The sequence below is a fragment of the Moschus berezovskii genome, chromosome 24 (assembly GCF_049115385.1).
Source record: "Moschus berezovskii isolate FMDL1 chromosome 24, NW_MosBer_1.0, whole genome shotgun sequence".
Taxonomy (NCBI): domain Eukaryota; kingdom Metazoa; phylum Chordata; class Mammalia; order Artiodactyla; family Moschidae; genus Moschus; species Moschus berezovskii.
This window is the reverse complement of record NC_142483.1, coordinates 39,605,890-39,624,508: the sequence shown is the minus strand read 5'-3', so window position 1 is coordinate 39,624,508 and position 18,619 is coordinate 39,605,890. Positions and strand designations below refer to the sequence as shown.

At 45.0% G+C, this 18,619-nt stretch overlaps 1 protein-coding gene across 1 annotated transcript in view; it reads right to left on the bottom strand.

Moving 5' to 3' along the window:
- Positions 1 to 18,619, bottom strand: part of ITPR1 (inositol 1,4,5-trisphosphate receptor type 1) — a 360,426-nt gene that overhangs the window by 117,833 nt on the left and 223,974 nt on the right. The window contains exons 37-38 of the mRNA XM_055414365.2: positions 18,466 to 18,614; positions 17,266 to 17,377 (exon numbers count right to left, since the gene is read on the bottom strand). Of these exons, the coding sequence (XP_055270340.1) occupies positions 17,266 to 17,377; positions 18,466 to 18,614 (261 nt within the window). The remainder of the gene's footprint in view (positions 1 to 17,265; positions 17,378 to 18,465; positions 18,615 to 18,619) is intronic.

Here is an 18,619-nt window from a genome sequence, read left to right as displayed (position 1 = left end):
AAATGGGATAAACAGGAAAAGTGAGAGAAGCAGGGAGGCAAGCCTGATTTTTCAATGAAAAAGTTCAGAAATGAAAGACAAGATGTTTTTCTTCTCTCTACTCCATCCACAAATACGCATCTCACTGTAGTTAAAGGAGAATTCTTGTCATTAGGATAAGAAAACCACTTCGTACCTTGGCCATCAGTAAATTCAAAATTCTGAGAGAACTTTCAATTGGGAAGCTATTTGTGATCCCTAAAAATACTTTCAAAATAAACTATTTTCAGTATAATATCTTTTAATGGCTTAGGAAACCACATTCTTGTATAAGGACATAGCTTTGCACCAGTACAAACATATCAACACTCTGCAAAAGAGTCACCGAGAACGGTGATTTAAAAAGGCTGACTTCACAGAAGAAACACAGATATCAAAGGAATGGTCAAGAAGAGCAGTGACAAGGTCACCTTCACATAGAATATAACATTAAATACCATGTCCCTTTGTCAACGCAACGAGGCAGCTACTGGAGTTTCTTTCAGAAGATACAGACTTTGAGTTCTCCCAAGAGGGATGGTTGGTAGGAAACCATCCCAGTTTTCTATGGGATCCTCTGGGGCACCATAAGAACACTGTTTGACAGGGAAATGACTGGGCTAAGACCAGTGAGCTGCAGCCATGGAGAACAGTCCCCGTCTCCATCGTGGAAAGAATCTGGAAGATCACAGGGCTGAACGGTCAATAGCGGAGTGACCGTCACCAGCCGACAGACATGTACTAGTCAAGTAAGACTCAACCAGAGCCCTCACCCTAGGATTCCACATAGGACCGGACTGGCTCACATTTTTTGCTTCTCCAGGTTTGCAGGGTCTTATCATTGAGACCCTGGTGAATCTGCAATCAAGGCGGCAGGAGGTAGGGAAGGAAGCACGTGCCTTCCAGGGACACGTGGACTTCAGGAACAGGAACTTCACATTTGTGTAGCCTGGATGCCGAAATGAAGTTACTAAGGGATCTCACATTACCATTTTGCCTCTCTTTGCACAGACAAACCCTAGTGGTTACCATAGCAACTGATGCATCAAATGGTACATTTTCCCCCGTAAGAGAATATCATAAAATGTGCTCATTATGGAAACACACACACACACATACATGCTCCACCCCACAAACTTTTAATTCTTCCCCCTTAATTATAAGGTTTTTGGCACATAAGTACCTCACCTTCTCTCCAAAAGTAAATACATTTTAAGGCAAGCGGGGAAAAGAGAACATGTGGGGCTTGCTTTAAAAAAAAAGAACAAGATGAGAATTGTTTCTTTTCTGAAAGAATAAATACTGAAAATTTTAGGTTAAAAAAAAAGGGGGACAGACAGAAAATGGATAAGCATCTTTACAAGTGATGTGAATCCTAGCGTGAAAACTTAGGTTCAAGGCAAATTCTGTTTTTCTGAGCTCGCGGTTTAATTTGGGAAAAATTAAAATCTACAGACAAAAGCATTCCTCCTCATCTTAATATAAATTACTCAACAGCGTTAAGCTGTTCACAGAGTACTGGTTGAGAGAGCTGAAGCAAAAAATGTCACTTCCCAAACACCACCACTTCTCCAGCTCTCACATTTGGCCATGCAGCCCTTTTTTTTTTCCAAAAAGAAGACTAGTTTTCTTCCCCAGCAGTTTACACCTACAGTATGCAAACAAATATCAGATGTTTGTGTCATGGTAAGAAACTCCACACGCATGATTACCCAAGACTGAGAAAAGAAAGGCAAAGTTTCATTTGCAGTTAAGTTTCAGGGAAAAATGGTGAAAAAATGGCAGGTCAGTGATGTGGAGGCAAGAAACCAAGTTCCTGCCTTGCAAGTCACGAGTTTCATTCTGTCCATTAAACTAGTGACTAATAAACTGTGTGGATATATACAGCCCAGCACTGAACAGGGCACCAAGAGTTAAGATTCCAAAGGAGAGAAGTGACCTTTGGGCTCCAAGGTTCCAGCCACTTAAAAGTCAGGTGCTTCAGGAAAGATCAGCCTCTCACACGAGCAGTGAGCCTCTCACACCTTAGTCAGCACTAGGGCAGTGCCTCGATTTAAAAATACCTTCCTCTTCCTACTCCTGTTTTCTATCAAATCACTGCCGTATCTCAGTCTGCAAGGTGACCACTGGGGTCACTAACATCCCTTCTCAGAGTCCAGCCACCCTGCTAAGTGCCTCCAGTACATGGCTGTGGAGAAGAGTCCAGAGAGCAGTAAAGGGCGGAGACTCCTGTCCCCATTTTACAGCAGGAGGAACTGAGTTAAAAGTGCCCCAAATCACACAGTGAGTGCCTGGCAAAAGCAGGCTTGACCCAGTTTCTAATTCCAAAGCTCATGCTCTGGGGCAACACCCAACTTAGGGCACAAGGGACAGCTATGTGCCTTTACCGGCTACTTCTAAGACCCAGGACAACTTTGAGGAACAGGCAGGGGTGGAAAAAGCAGGAAGGCAAGGTACCCCTGATCAATGAACAGTGAGAGGCACTGGGATCTGGAGGGGGGAGGGCTGACTATCAATTTCCTAGAAGAACATCTTTGGTTATCATTTGAGAAAGAACCATGGCAAGAAAAAGGAAAGGATCCAAGAAGCGATGGGACTCGGCAGGTACTGAAAGCTTGTGAGCTTAACAAAGGTGGCCCAGGCAAACATTCTCCAAGACGCTGATGACCACAATTTCACAGCAGTTCTCGTCATGACTGCTCACTTCCTAACCCCATGACTTGGCTAAGGTATGCAAGCTCGCTAGGTTTCAGTTTCCTCATCTGTGAAATGGGGCTTCAGGCTGTGTCCCTGGGTCACCGTCGGCATTTATAAACATTTACGCTGTGAATGCGTGTAAAAGTCTTAGCATGTGACTGGCACATGCTAGACACCCAGAGAACCAGGATATCTGGTATTTTCCAAAGATGGGTAAGACGCAATCAGTAGTCAGCATGTGGATGGCATATGTAGCCTTCTGGGAAATGGTTTAGCACTATAAGACAGGATCGACCCTTTGGCCTAGAAATTCCCCTTTTATGCGTCTATCGACCTGTGCACATACCACATACTTGTTCATTCCCTCGAAGGAAAATATTACAGAAGACTTGTTAATCAGTGGGAACTTTAGGCAGCTGTAAACTTTCAAGGACTGTCAAAGAAAATACTCAGATACATGACAAAAGCAAGGAACAAGCGTTGTACACTTGAAAGAACCCCAGTGACAATGAAAGTGTGTGTGTGTGTTGGCACATATCCTCACGTGTACAAAAAGAGGGCAGAAGGAAATAGTAAATCTTTAGCAGCTTTATAGCCAGGTAGTGTAATTATGGACAGTTTTACCATTATACTTTTTTATTTACTATACATTATCCACAATGATCACCAGTTACTCACAAAAAAAAAAAAAAAAAAATTTTTTAAGGCTACACATAAGGAAAAATCTAACCCAGCAAAAGAAGAGAGGATGTGACAAGTGACTTGGTTGTTATTTGGGGACTGGCTGGAAGCAGTGCATGAAGAGGAAGATTATATGTAGAACCATCAGTTAGTTTCATTTATACAAAAGGCTGTGACTGGTTCTGAACCAATTAATGCTTCAACAATGACAACAAAAACTCTCCCTGTGTCCGGCTGAGGGCGGAGCTGTGGTCATGGCTGCCAGCTCCCAGGACTACGTACCCTTTTATGATCCTCCAGCTGCCTCAGCGGTGGACTCGGTTCGAGCTCCTGCTAAGCAGGCAGAAATTCCATTTAAGTACGACACCAAGACACCCTCATCTTCAGGATCGGTCACAGATGAAATACACAGAGCGCGCGTACACAGTGAGGGCTGACACGGAAGGAGCGCAGGCCTGAGTGGCTTTCCCCAGACAGACACCAGTGCTCATGACCCTGGCTACGACCGAACAACCAGCCCATCCCCAACCCCAGAGCACCGTGTGAAACCAGCAGGCACATGACAATGATGTCTGGCTAATATTATTTTTCACAAACATTACGAAAACGAAGTTCAATGTTATGCACATTTACATGAACCCAAAAAGGGGTTATAATGCAAGATGCAACCGGGCAGGTCCTTATACGACTCATCCATGGATTACTGCTCAGCACATGCATGAGGACATCAATGCATACGCTCCCAAAACATACGTGAGACCTACGCTTCGCCCCAGCCCACAGCATTCGAATCAAGGCTATCGATGCTGAAGAGCTCTGATTAGAATATTGGAGAACTGATCATTACAAAGCATGCCCACTGGAACTCAGCTCTTTGATCATCAGTTTCATTTCGAAGATCTCCTTTCAGATTGAGCACACGTTTTAGGTCTGACTCCTGTGATTCTAGAACAGTTTCGGAGAGTAAATTTTGATCCTTGGAAGGATGCCTCCCACAAAAAGCTTCTCGGTAACTTTAGACGCCTTAATGAATTCTAGTCCCACATTTAGCAAGCTGAGCTAGCGACAGGAAGAACAGAAAGTGTGCCGTGAAACTACACCTTCATCAGCAGCGTCACCCAAAAGATAACACAGATATCCCAAGCTTGAAATCTGCTTCACCTCTGCGCAGGACCCAGAGTTCTGTTTTGTGTAATAGCAGAAAGGTCTGGGCCGTCCAGAGTTTCTCGGCCAAACGTTTCAAGGTGGAAATGAAGGGTTTTATGCAAAAACCTTCTGAGAATCATGAGCCTTCACCAGCAGGATACTGTGGCTTAAGTTCCTCAGAACTTAAGGGCCAAGGGCCAACCAATTGTATCAATGATCAGGTCCCAGCCAGGCTAGACGTGTCCCTCCTGCACCTTCCCAAGGGACAGACACTTCACCATGACAGGTCACACCCAAACGGCAACACTGACAAGCGCCCGAATTTGCTGGCTTCGCAAATACAGGTGAGCGACACACACCTCGGTGGAGTTCTCAGAATCCGGAGCTTGGGGAAGCTAGTTGGGAGTAAAAGGAAGCAGGTTAGTTACAGCACGTGCATCTGGTGACCACAAAGAAGTCCACAGACCAACACTTGGGGACAAAATGGACGATGAGGTGATCGGGTTGTCAAACCCACTGAAGGGGGTTTCAGCTGCGGAGGGCAGAAGACACCCTCACTTCTAAAATGAACTTAACGTGGTTGCGCTGGGAGAGACGACTGGCCTGAGATGGGGAAACACATTTAAATGAAAGAAAGAAAAAGCCTAGCACTGATCAAGAAGGAACTATGTCTTCAATAATGAAAGATGTCAAAGGCAGAGGCACTGCACATCTCTGTTCTGTCTGTCTACAGAGGAAAAGTGATCCAGCACATGCCCCCTGGGGCTCAGGGAAGGGAGGGTGGGCGGATGATGACCACAGGGGCCTCTGGTGCAGCCCCCTTCCTGGGGGCTCGAAGCCCCTGCAAGGTCTGCACCACCGCCTGCCCATGACGAGCTTCTCCACTGGGCACGTGCATCCTCCCAGCCTCTCCTTTCCTCACATCCTGGCCCTGCATCAGAGGGTGACACCCCACACTCTGGCTTAGGGACTGAAAAAGTCTCTCCCCTCCTGTGGCTTTGGGAGGAGAAAGGAAGGCTCCTGGCTGCAGCTTTCCTGGCTGGTTTCTCCTCCCTCCAAGCACTTCCCTCGGGGCTCCAGGGATACAAGGTTCCCCGGTCCGCCTTCCCTGCCATACCACGTGGATACCCCACACCTCTGATGACTCCTGAGTTTCATTATGTCCAACCCATAAATGAGAGACACGATGATGGCCCAGAGGGAAAGGACTGGCCATGGAGAGGATGCGTGCAGCGGCTGAAAAGGTCCACAGTTCCACGTGATGGCAGCGCCATGAATCTGGCCACCGAAGGACACATGCTCAGGGCAGAGACAGATGTCAGATGGAACTTCCGGACCCCGCCCTGGGCCGCGGTCACACACCAGGCATGGCTGGCGGGTTCAAGGTGCGGTCTGGGGCCGTGGAGTGAAGCCAAGGCTCACACTGCCACCGAGTGACCTTGGCCTCCCTCGGCGGGGCTCCAGCGACACAGCACACCCCTCCCGAGGCCAGAGTGCGGCTGTCGGCGGTAAGCTGGAGCAGGTACTAAAAGCATGGGGTGGGGGTGGGAGCTGGGAAATCTTGTGGGGTCACAACCCAGCTCAACACTTGATACCCCTTTCATGGTGTGATCCCCAAGATGGAAAAAATGCTCTTAATATAAGACTGTTATTTTGCAACCTAATAATTTCTTTTTCTTTCCTCTATTTGCCAACAGGTAAAATGAAGTAAAGATATAAGGGATCTCTTTAAGCACAAAGATTAAATTATTTTATGAAGGACGAAGAGGCAGGTGTGGAGAGTTGCTCACTCAGTTCTGGACAGAAGAGCCCTCAGACACGAATGCAACTCCACTTGCCTCAAGAAGCAGCTTTCTCTCCAATGTGTTTAGCTTCCTGTTGGGGTCGGGAGGCACAGGGTGTGAAGAGAGGACTTGACGGTGGTGAGGGAAACAAAACCAGAGCTCAGGGGAATGTGTTCACCAGATAATATAAGTGATATCGTGACCCAAGATTGCATTTTAACTCCACCCCTGCGTCCTGTAGGCTTTAGGCTGAAGAAGTAAAGTTCTGCACACACACGTGCCATCTGCCCTTAGCGCAGAAAGGACACACGAGGGAAAGAAGAGTGAAGGCAAGTTCCCAGGCGCTTTGGAGCAGTCGGAGACACAGATGGAGAGAAGTACTATCATTTACAGTCAGCTTTGGCCACGTTCCACCAACATATCCTTCATGCCGATTCTATACAATCAGGACAAAAGGATTACAGACATGGACTTACTACAGGAAGCCACACAGCTACCCTCTTACCGCCTTGCCAATCAAAATAATAGTTAAAGAACAAGATGGAGTGGAACTCATGTGTCTTTTTAAAATTCTCTTGTTTGATATCCCTTATATCCAAAGAAGCATCTTGAATGCTTTCATAATGTTCACAGAGTTGTTTCTTAAGCACTCAAGAGACCAGTGGTTTCTGGTATGTTTTATGATTGTACTTGTACTCAACTGCCTCCCTAAACTGCTGTCATATTGCTGTTTAATTTCTGAAATGAAAATTAAGATTAATGACCCTTTTCTCCTAGAACGTTACAGGAAGACCTCTGAGACAACATAAAATTTTTGCTTCTTCAAGAACCACTACACAGAAGGACAATTTTTTTAATGTCATCCACTCATAAAAAAGAATGGAAAAATCTAGAACAATGGACAGGAGTTGCCCGATGGCGACTCATGCAGGGACTGGTGCTATGTGACCCTCAGCCAGTCACTGAGCCTCTCTGTGCTTCCACCGCCTGACCTGTAGTTCAAGGAGACTGAAGCAGTTATTATAAGGATTCCTTCCAGCTAAAACATTAAGTTATGCTTGGTATATTTTCAGTAAACTTTATTCCGTAACATCAAACAGCTAAGTTCCCTAAATAACACAACCCAATAGAACCCAGAATGATTTCAGGCATGGAGAAGGCCAAACCAAGCCTGCCATATGATTTGGCAAAATAACCAACAGCCTCTATTGGCACTTCCTCCTAAGAGGATTTCAGCTGTATTTCTGGGAGGATTGACTCTTTTATGGCAGTCAGCCACAATTTGGAAAAGATAATCATATTAATAAGCCATATATGTTCAAGTCATAACAACATAAGCTACATAAATACATATATATACTACCCAAAGCAAAGGATAGTGTCGGTAAATGAATGAACTGATTTTCTCGGCACATTTTTATTATCAAAGTAACTTTTTTTTTTTTAACACAAAAGATCATGCTCAGTGACCATATGGGAATGGAGACTGTTGTGAGAAAAAGAGTATGCCACGTCTTGTCTTTAACCACCTCACCCCAGGACCAGTCAGTATATTGAGGTGCTGACACCTCCAGTCAAGGTGAAGTCTCTCTAAACCAACAGTTGACTGGCAGTGATCTGATGCTATCTGGTTTTGAACTCTGAAACGGACTACTGCCCTCTGTTGCCTCTTCACATTTTTTCTTGGATCTTAAGTCTTCCCAGAGCTTTTAGACAAGGTCAGCAAGATCAAACTTCATAGAAAAAAAGATTTCAAATGACTGGCTTTGAAGCAGAAATTCAAAAATGAATCTCAAGTCAGAGAATCCCAACTGGTTACCCTAACTACAGCGCTAGAGCAGCAAGTAGATTCATGCAGGAGACGTCGAAACGCTCACTTTCTGCACATAATGTACCTACCATTTTACCCAGGGATAAATTGCTACCACAAATGTAGGGAAATTATACTTTGCCATTCTTAAATAAAAAGAAGCCTGCAGGCTTCCCAGGGTTCCTATCTGTGGTGTGTGTACAAGGGCACACACTCACATGCATACACACTGTATATACACATAAGCAGACATCTGTGTGTGCCCCATGCAGGCCGACACACGACAAAGACACTCAGACACTCTGCTTCCTGCTGTCATCAACAAGAATCCTACCCCTAGGCTTCTAGAATCTTCCTCTGAAATAAGATGTCTTCCTTTCATGGACCACCCCTAGCAGGCATTGAATACCATTCAATAAATGAGACTGAACATCAAATAAACAACCCAACCTTATACCCAAAGCAACAAGAAAAAGAACAACAGAAGAAGAAATAAGACTGTATTATAGACCGAATTCTCAGCACAGCAAAGAGAATTTATCATCTCCAACGCCATGAATCAGTCTTCAGTTCCTTTCACCCACTCCGCCTCAGAGGAGGGAAAAAATAAACAAACAGCGAATGGTTTTGCAAATATGTTTGCTGGGTCCTGCCTTTCACAAGCCTTTGTAAACCACATTAAGAGAACAGAACACCTGAAAGAAAGCTGAGCAAAGAGAGAAGCTACCTAGTATTTTAGCAGGACAACTTTGAATCGTCATATCAGCTAGCATAATACCCTTTACTAATTGCATTGGCTTTTTGAAACAAGACATAGGCATTACCTGGCTCTGAGGATGGAGTTCTACCTATATTTTACAGAACAAGTTAATCAGAACTGAACCCAAAAGTGAAAATCATTTTTTAAAAAACATATTCTGACTTGACTGAATTATACAGCTTCAATCATTATGGAATCATCTCAGCATTAAAAAAAAAAAAAGAAAGAAAAAAACAAAAAAACTTCCTGAGATTCTGCAATAGCTTCTGTATGCTCCGAGTTGAGCTCGCTGGCTCCAGGGTTGCCAGTGTCTAACAGTAAACAGCCCCGCTGCATTTATTGGCAATTACTGTTGAAGGTCACACATCAGCAGCGAGCCTAAATTCCAGGAAAAAAAGAAGCTCTTATGTAACTGCCGCCTGAGTGTTGGCAGGTGCCCAACCCAGCAGTTCACAGCGATGTAAAAAGTAGGACACCTCCAGCCTGGCTTGGACGTCATGAGAACGCCCCCTGAAGGTGAAACTGAATAATTCTTGTGTTTCTCTGTTTTCTTTCTCCCCCCTCGCCCCCCCTGCTGAATTTTATTATTGACAGGGGCCTCCCTTGCTTGCAGAAACAGCTCTTGGTGGCATGGCGGCAGAAGCCGAGGACTCAATACTGGCAGATACAGGTGGGCTGCAGTCATCTTAAGGAGTGGGAGCACCAATCTCGCTTTTCCATTGCAGTGAGTCACTAAACAGGCTCCCCTGCCAGTGGTCCTTGCCTGGTGGGAACTGACCTCCTTGCTCAGGTCCTAGTCCCTAAATTACATATTCTTGTGACCCCATGTTCTCATGATCCAAATCCTAAAGCAAATCATCCCTGAATATTCATCGGAAGGACTGATGCTGAAGCTGAAGCTCCAAAACTTTGGCCACTTCAAGTGAAGAGCCAACTCATTAGAAAAGACCCTGATGCTAGGAAAGATTGAAGGCAGGAGGAAAAGGCGGTGATAGAGGATGAGATGGTTAAGAGAGAGCATCACCGATTCAATGGACATGAACCTGAGCAACTTCGGGAAACAGTAAAGGACAGGGAAGCCTGGCATGCTGCAGTCCATGGGGTCACAGAGTCAGACTTGACCTAGTGTGTGAACAATAACATGATTCCCTGTACTTTACCGTCCTACACGTCTCAGTTAACATTGGCTTGCAATATTGTCTGTTGCCCTGGCAAAACCGTAAACTCCAGAAGGGCAGACACTGTGCCTATTTGGGGCACCGCTGGATCCAAAACCCCTAGCAAAGCACCTGAAATGGAACAGGCACTCAAGTGTTAGATAAACTAATGTCTTGAGCAGTCATCGCTGTCTGTTTAAAGCCAAGAACGGGTCGTGGGGTGTTTTCTTTCTGGGGGTGACAGAAACATTCTATACCTGTCCCCTCATCAGCCCTCGTCCTGCACCCCAAGGTAAAATCAGCTGGTCATGATGGAGACCTTGCCTCCCGATATGTAACAACAACAAAAATAATGATCATCATCATAAAAAAAAAAAAAAAAAAGGAAACCCTCCTCTTCCTGGTTTCAAATGAAATTTCACTTGAGGAGATAGCTGAGAAGGCCTCCACCACGCACTCTTCTTACAGGGACTCTGACCCTGTCCTCACGTCACCCTCCTTCCTCAGAGCACAAACAGAGACTCAGAAGATGCTGGGCGACTTTCCCAAGCAGTTCACCGCGCCTCTTCTCTCACAATGCCCAAGAGGCCTTTATCATTGAAGAGTAGCGGTCCCTCCCCATCCCGGGGATCATGGCTCTTCCAGATATGTCATAACCCTGGCTCAGGGGCTATTCCTCAGCAGGGCTCAAGTCTGAAGTGCTGGTTTGCGATTTTTAGGTGGGAGGCCTTGCCTGTAACGTGGGCCAGAGTGAACTCTCATTAAGTTTCTTCATGGAGTTGCTGCAGAACTCCAGCTGTGGGCTGCTGGTTTCCACCCGCACACACGGACAGAAGGCTTGGCAGGGGGAACCTCGGGAGCTGTACTCATTTCCAGAACAGCCATGGATGATAAAAGGCGATCAGGCATCTCTGCTGAGAAGGCCAGATCCAACAGCCTGAGGGCCTGGGGACAGTGTTGGTGTCCCAGGGCACTGATGGTTGCCAGGGGTAACAACAGAGAGGGGATCCACAGTTGCTTCCTCAGGGAATTTTCAAAGAATCCAAGGGGCTGCCAGAACATTCTTCTTTTATAAACAGACAGTATTCTATTTCCTAGCGTATAATTATAAACACACCTGCTCCAACTGTGGAATCTTTCCATAAGCGAGCAATAAACTCCCAGCCAGGAGACCCAAGTTCTATCTTGAGCAAGCAAACACATCAAATGATTACTATGGTGCAAAACAGTGTATTAATAACACTGCAGACTCTGATAAGGGAAGGCTTTCCTTTCCTGACTGCATCTGTATTTAAACAAATAGGAACTCAACCTTAATATTCTAGAGGAAAAATTCAAATCAGGGAAGCATTTACAACTCTAGGTAGAAAGAAGAAGAGTCAAAGGCTGCCAGCATGAAGATTCAGCATTAGATGTTTTGCTGGCAAACAAATAACCCTGAAGAGAGAGAACTAAACAGGAAGTCGCAAAAATCACTGTAGTTAAAGGGGTTGAACCCCTGGACAACCTGCTGTTTTTCTTGCTTTCTGTTCACCCCAGAGAAGCACGGCCTCCTCACCTGCTCATGCTGACTGATTTAAGGAAAAGCCTGGGTTCACAGAATCCACTGTGGTTGAACAGTAAGCCCTCCAGGCCAGCAGCCGAGCCCGCTATCTAGCCGTGTGAGCTAAGACCACTCCTTTCACCTCTCTGAGCTCCTCCATTCCTGAGGGACCTGACCAAATTCATAACCACTCATGTCGCTTTCAGTTTCAAAAAGTCTGTGATTAAAATTCTCCTTAGGGGTATCTGAACCATCTCTTAGTATTTCTGAAATCCTGGTAGGAGCTATTAGAGCAGGGCTTATATTCTATTTGGTATTCTATTCCATCAAAAGAAGGGATCCATTGGTCAAGCAAAAGAGCAAACAGATATCTAAAGAAGTAGACCAGAAAATTAATTTTTAAAAGTCAGATAGAAATTTTTCCAATGTGCCTCCCTTTCCTAAGCAATTAGATGCCCTCAATTACATATATTAATTCCCCCAATTAATCCTTTCTATTATCAATTACCAAACATGTATCACATTCCATAGATGTGGCAAGAAATCTTGTAAAATATTTACAAGAGAGAAAATATTTAGGAGGCCCTCAAATCCCAAACAAGTTGGCCACTCGTGAGTCTCCAGGGTAATTCTGAGTAAACGAAACTCATTTGATACCTAAGTACAGAAACCATCAGATGACATTTCAGTTTCTCGATCTCTAGGTGGTTTTGCCAGAATTGAGAAGCCAAGGATATAGTATATCCTGAATTCCACTTCAAGCCAGCAGCTGAAAAGTCTCGAGATCGCTGTAGAATTTGCTCTGCCCTTTGACAAAATTTTCTGTGACCCCCTCACCCTTAACACTTTCCAACATGCAGACCAAGAGAGCAGTGGTTTGTTTTTTTCTTTCATTACTTGCAAACTATTCCCATATAGTTATTTCTTTTTGCATGAGTGCTTCACATACAGAGAGTTTCAGAGATCTGTGAATAGCCAGCGCCAACCACAAATTCAGTTGAGCTTCTAGACAGTGAATAATCGAAATGTTCTCATAGTTTAGAAAATCTTGATCTAGATTCAGATGGGATCCAAGGACAAATGGCAAACAAACTCATGGGAAACACTAACACAGACACGAAGAACTTGACTCACTCCCAGAGGCATGCTACACAAAGTCAGATACTAGATGCTACACAGACTAGGGGACAGGTCACAGAGTTCGCTGGGAGAGGGTCATGGAAACATCACCATGGGACACACAAAAATATGAAATTAGGACCTCAGCATTATCCAATTCATCAATGGAGATGAGCTGGAAAAAAAAAGGGGGGAGAAAAAGAAGGCAATGTTAGAACAGGAAATACAAGCGAGCCAAGTGTTAGAAGCTTTGTCACTGTATTTCTCATCGCTGACTCGGGTTGGAGCATCGTTAGAACGCAACCGCCATGAGAGGTGTGGGCATTCTGGACACCACCGCACCCTGACATCTTGGGCAGGATGCCACCACACTTTGTTTACGTGCCAGGTATCAAAAATCGCAGGTCCGGACTTCCCTGGTGGTCCACTGGTTAAGACTCCCTGTTCCTAATACAAGGGGCGTAGGTTCGAACCCTGATTCGGGATCTAGGATCCCTCATGCCACGCAGTGTGGCCAAGAAAAAAACAAACAAAAAACCTCGTAGGTCACTGAACCAAGAGCCCTGAATGGCACCTGTGTGATCCCTTGTAGAGAAAACTTGAACTAAGCTGTTAATGAGGGCAAGATCCCCCAATCAAGAACCATGTCCTTTCAGAAAAGGATGGGACAGAGTTGGGTTAAAAGCTAAACTATCAACTCAGCTTAGGAGAAATTCTCTCCTTGGACTCATTATACCATTGAATGGGGGTGGGGGGTCTTGCGTCCAAACTACCATTGGGATAAATCAGACCCAGCTTCAATTTAAGCAAGCAGTAAGACCAACATGTTCCCCAGCCCAGATATTCCAAATCCTGATACTATTGATTAAAGAGACTAGATTCCTCCACAGTGATTAGTGCCTACTTGAGTGATATTAGGGACAATGAAATGATTTATTAGCACCAAGTTCAAAAGAAAGAAAAAACAAAGAGGATTAATGACAGTTATGCATATTTAATGATAGATGGAGGATCCTTGATTTTTTTTTATTATGTTTCATTAATATTTAGTTCATTTTTCGAATTTAAACTCCTACTAGAAACACTGGTAGCTGGAAATGTTAATAGTTTATTTGCCTAGAGAAAAGCAGCACTGGTAATTAACAGGGGATTGATGATTCATAAGAAATGAAAATCCTGATATTACTTGAGGTCAAAAACTCTCCAATAATGTAACAGGTACCATTATTCAGAAGAAAACTGGATTTTAAATAAATTGAGACATTCGTTCACACTAACTGTTGGCCTCTGAATTTCTTTCCAAAACTCTTGACTCTTAAATCAAAAATATCTTAATAAAAATCATACAGTAGGTAATAGAGCAGCCAATATACAAAATAACTATGCTTTCTCTTCAAGCAGGGCCTAGGGGCATGAATATATTCTATGAATTATAGAGCGATTCAGGGTAAATCTTAGAGATGTTTAGTGATGGGAGGTAACTATTTTTTTTTAAACACGGTTAAATCTATAGATTAAAAGCAGAGCTGGCTAGGCCTTGCACACACAGAATGGTTGCAAAGCCCTGATTTTACAGTTTATTAACTTTGAATACATTGGTGAGAAAGACACAAGAATCACACGAAAACGTATTCTACCATGATTCTGGTGATCCTCTTTAATATTCCACTAATTATACTATCCATACTACGTATTAATAACACTCTGCGAAACACTGCTGGCCCATTTGGAGACACCACAGTAAAAGATAATTTCTTTCATTTCTAAATGATCATGATTTAAATTTTGTCACCATCCTCTTTGTCCAGCCCCCACATTTCCATCACAGTCCTTGGACGGGCACGTCTTAGGTATTGGACCGGGACAAGTGGGCTGACCACTGGCTTCTCATAGATATGACTCTTAGGCCTGATCCAAACCACAGGTGATGTGAGGGCCCCGCAGACCAGAGATAACTGTGAAGACTCGGGAGAGGGCAGGGAGACAGAACAACCCTGGCCATCCCAGCAGGCTTTTAGTCATGGGACAAGCTCCACTTAAGAGGCAACAAATAGGAAAACTAGGCCAAGATGACGAAACGGCATTCACCCTTGCCTCTGTGTCCTGAGCACCCAGTTCAGAGGACACTTCATTTACTTTATCAACTAACAGCCACTGTGAGGGACAGGGAAGCCTGGCATGCTGCAGTCCATGGGGTCGCAGAATCAGACATGACTTGGCGACTAAACAACACCCCTCACTGGTTTGCCTAAGAAAGGTTAGTTCTTTGGATCTGGGTTCTTCCCACCCTTGAAAGTGTTGGATCGTCCCGTATGTCGTGCTTCTTTACTCAAACAGTGGCAGCCAGTAACCCATCAAAGGCATTTTCCAAAAAGTTTAGTGTAACAGGACAGAGTGGAAACTAACAATGAAACTGGAAGAAACACAAATCATTTAATGCCCCCCTGCCGCCTTTTAAAGCGAAGGGTTAAGCAGCCTTTTCCTGCAGTCTGAGCCTGGGGCCAGAAGCATGGCATGTCTGTGTGGTCGGTGCGGAGCTGCTGACTAGCACACGTTTCTAGAATGTCTTCCTTGGTGGCAGAGCATTTCCCGTACTTGCCTCTAGTATTTTCACTTTGACCAGGGGTATGACAGCTCCAACCTGACGGGAAGGAACTGTCATCCTACCTCTAAGCCTCGCTCTGCTAGGATGTGACTAATTTCTTCACCAGGTGAAGAAGGGATTTGAGCTGCAACCTCAGGAGCTCGTCTCAGCTCTCGTAACTCTTTCACAACGACCTGCATCGACTGGCCTCTCGAAGCCCTGGCTCTCTCGCTCTCCACAAGCTTTCTCACAGGCAGGGTGACAGCATCTTGGATCGTGTCCCCAGGGGCCAAGACACTGTTCTCTCTGTTGGCCCCCCATGGGGAGGGAAAAGCACGAAGACCCCCGTGAACTTTTCTGCCCAGCAACATACTCTCAACCAACTCCTTGTACTTATCCTTTCCATGTTCTAAAAAGAAAACTTCCGTGAAAGTATAAGCATAACTTACAAAGCTCGCTGGAGTAGAGAAACAAAGCTTACTGAAGGACCTTGGCTGCAGAAAGAAGCTGACATTGTCACGAGGAGAAAACTGTGGTCCCTACGTTTTAAAACCGTGTTTTCTGCCCCAAAGGTACAAATAAATTCACAGCTGGTTAAGGTCCCTTTGGTAGAGTTTATCTTATTAGGGAAAGTGAATGTCTTTAACTGGAGTCAATTTTTTAAAAACACTTCTTAAAGTTCACTCGAAGAAAAACAAACATCCTGTGGAATAAATGGCTATTATTTACTTATCTGATAAGTGCATTCTCTTTTACTGTCCTTCCTCTCACCTTATAAAGGGCAAGACCCACCTGGGTGTCTACACAGTGCAGACTGGTCATCTTATTACTTCCCGGTTGTACCAGTATTCCTTGCTTTTATATTTATAAACTCTGTTCTGGCCTATTTCCACCACGAAATTCCTCCTGAGTTATAAACACTTATTTTCGAGGTAACATTTATTCAAGTTTGAATTTGTACATTTTACAAGTTTAGATTGATGTTTAAAAGCATTGTGGTTTGGGGCCCGTGGAGGAACGTAAACTGCAAAAAGGACTTTATTTGCGCTTATCCAAAGATCCTCACATGTTGAATTGCTCTAATGTTAAGGACAGACACTGCTTAGGTTAGAAAGCAAGATTCCGACAGTGTTTTAGACTTGCAAGAATCTAGTTGTCACCATCTCTATTGACAAGGGACGCTGTGATTTAATTATCAAGCGTTCTTCGCAGAGATGAAGAAAAGTTATTTACTGTGTATTTGATAAGTCAATGATATCAGCACATTTACCTACTCGGAAAATGCTGATAAAAGTGGCTTCAAGATAGTCAATGAATATTATTGCCTTCAAAGAAGACTGGTGAGACTTAAATTCAGGCCCTGTTTTTCGCTGGGGGCAGAAAGGAAGAGCAATGGGGCTATTTTTATCCCACTTGGACCAAAATCGGGGGTGTGAGGGCTGTTTTCTGTACATCATGGCTTACTGCATGTGCTGAGAAGTCTCAGCTCCCAGGGATGGTCCATTTCCCAGTCTGTTACAAAAGGTGACATGTCTGTCCGTCTTCATTCCAGTTAGAACTGGAGGCAGTTTCTTCATACACTGGGAGGATTGTGTAACGTCTCACCAGAAAGAAGCAAGTAAACCCACAGGTATGCTCAGCTGGAACCCAAAACTCAGGAACACACACACCTTGGTACACAAGAGGCAGTTGCATTCTCACTGAGAATTTAAACACGCGGAAAATCTTGTTGTTCCTATTTTTCTGAATATAGATTATATGGCAAGCAGCCTAAAAGAGACACCTAAGTGTATATGACTCTAAAGAAAGACTCATGATTTAATTACCTTCAGGGCAAGATGAATAGTTTTTTTTTAAGTTACCCCTCCAGTCATTATGCCTGAACTAAGGTGGATTTCTAAGTGCCCCCACTCTGCTTCTACCTAATAGCAACACCTGGTTTTCACATGAAAACGAAAGGCAGTACCTTTTCTCCATAGCCTCTGTCCTTGGTCATCATTTCTCTGAGGGTCTGAAGGACCTTAATGCAGAGCTTCTCCTCATTCTCCTCCAGGAGCTGTTTAGTGTGTTTGATTAACCTGAATGGAGGGGAAAACCACGGATTACATCCCTGAAACAATCTTTACATTAGGAAAAAAAAAAAACAACTTATTGTAACTAGTCTGTTAATGAACTAATATCTACCAAAGGCTCCCAGACTTAAACAGACTTCCGGGCAGTCCCTTCACTAACAGCCGGGCGGTGTCTCCACAGCGACACCTGCTGATCATCAGCAGCAAACAGGTCCAAAGGGAGACAGAGGCCCACTCAAAACTGCTGTTTATGGAGTGCAGTTATTTACCCACTGAGCATTGTCAGTAATGTGGCCAAAATATGTCAGCAGTGTTAAAAAAAAAAAAAGAACCTCGAGACTATGATGGTTGGGATAAACACGTCCTGCTGGGAAAGGTTGGGGGCGGGAGGAGAAGGGGACGACGGAGAATGAGATGGCTGGATGGCATCACCGACTCTGTGGACATGAGTTTGAGTGTACTCCGGGAGTTGGTGATGGACAGGGAGGCCTGGCGTGCTGTGATTCATGGGGTCGCGGAGAGTCAGACACGACTGAGCGACTGAACTGAACTGAACTGAACCATCACTTTGTTTATCCAGTCTTATCCTTTGACGGGCCCAGAAAAATAAAAAAAGCAGCAGAGTTCACGCTCAAGCTAACCAACCAACCAACCTTAGGGTGAAAATCAGACTGTGATCTCTGGTCATGGGACCAGTTGCTTCTTCTAGATTATGCCCCACGGCATAAATGACAAAGGACAAAGCTGCTGGGAAAAGACTGTGAGGCCCCGGTAGGTCTGAGCTTTCTGAGGATTTGAGGGCCGTGGCTTTTGGAGTCTGTCAGTCCACAGTGGGCATCCTGCCCGCATGTGGTGAGTGGCAGATGAACGACTGGGCGTGCCGTTCTCAAAGGAGAAGTTGTCACCAAACAACAGTGTTGCTAAGTAGGGGTGCACCCACACACTTCCTTCAGATCGGTCAGAACGGACCCCCGCACTAGACCTTGTTGTTTTCATCAAACGCCAGGCCGGCCCCGCCTTCCCCAGGAACCAGGGCTGCGTCTGGTCATCGGGGCTCTGCCCCAGCGAGCACCGTGGCGGGAGGGGCTGCTTACTTGCAGATGAAGCCCCCGCTTTCACACTTCCTCCTGGCGTCTGTGTTTTCCGGGAAGAGCAGCTCGGGCCGGTGGAGGACATCCACCAGCACTGACAGCTCGGCCTGCACCAGGGGCCGGAGGCGGTCCTCCAGGGCCGAGACGATGTCCTGGA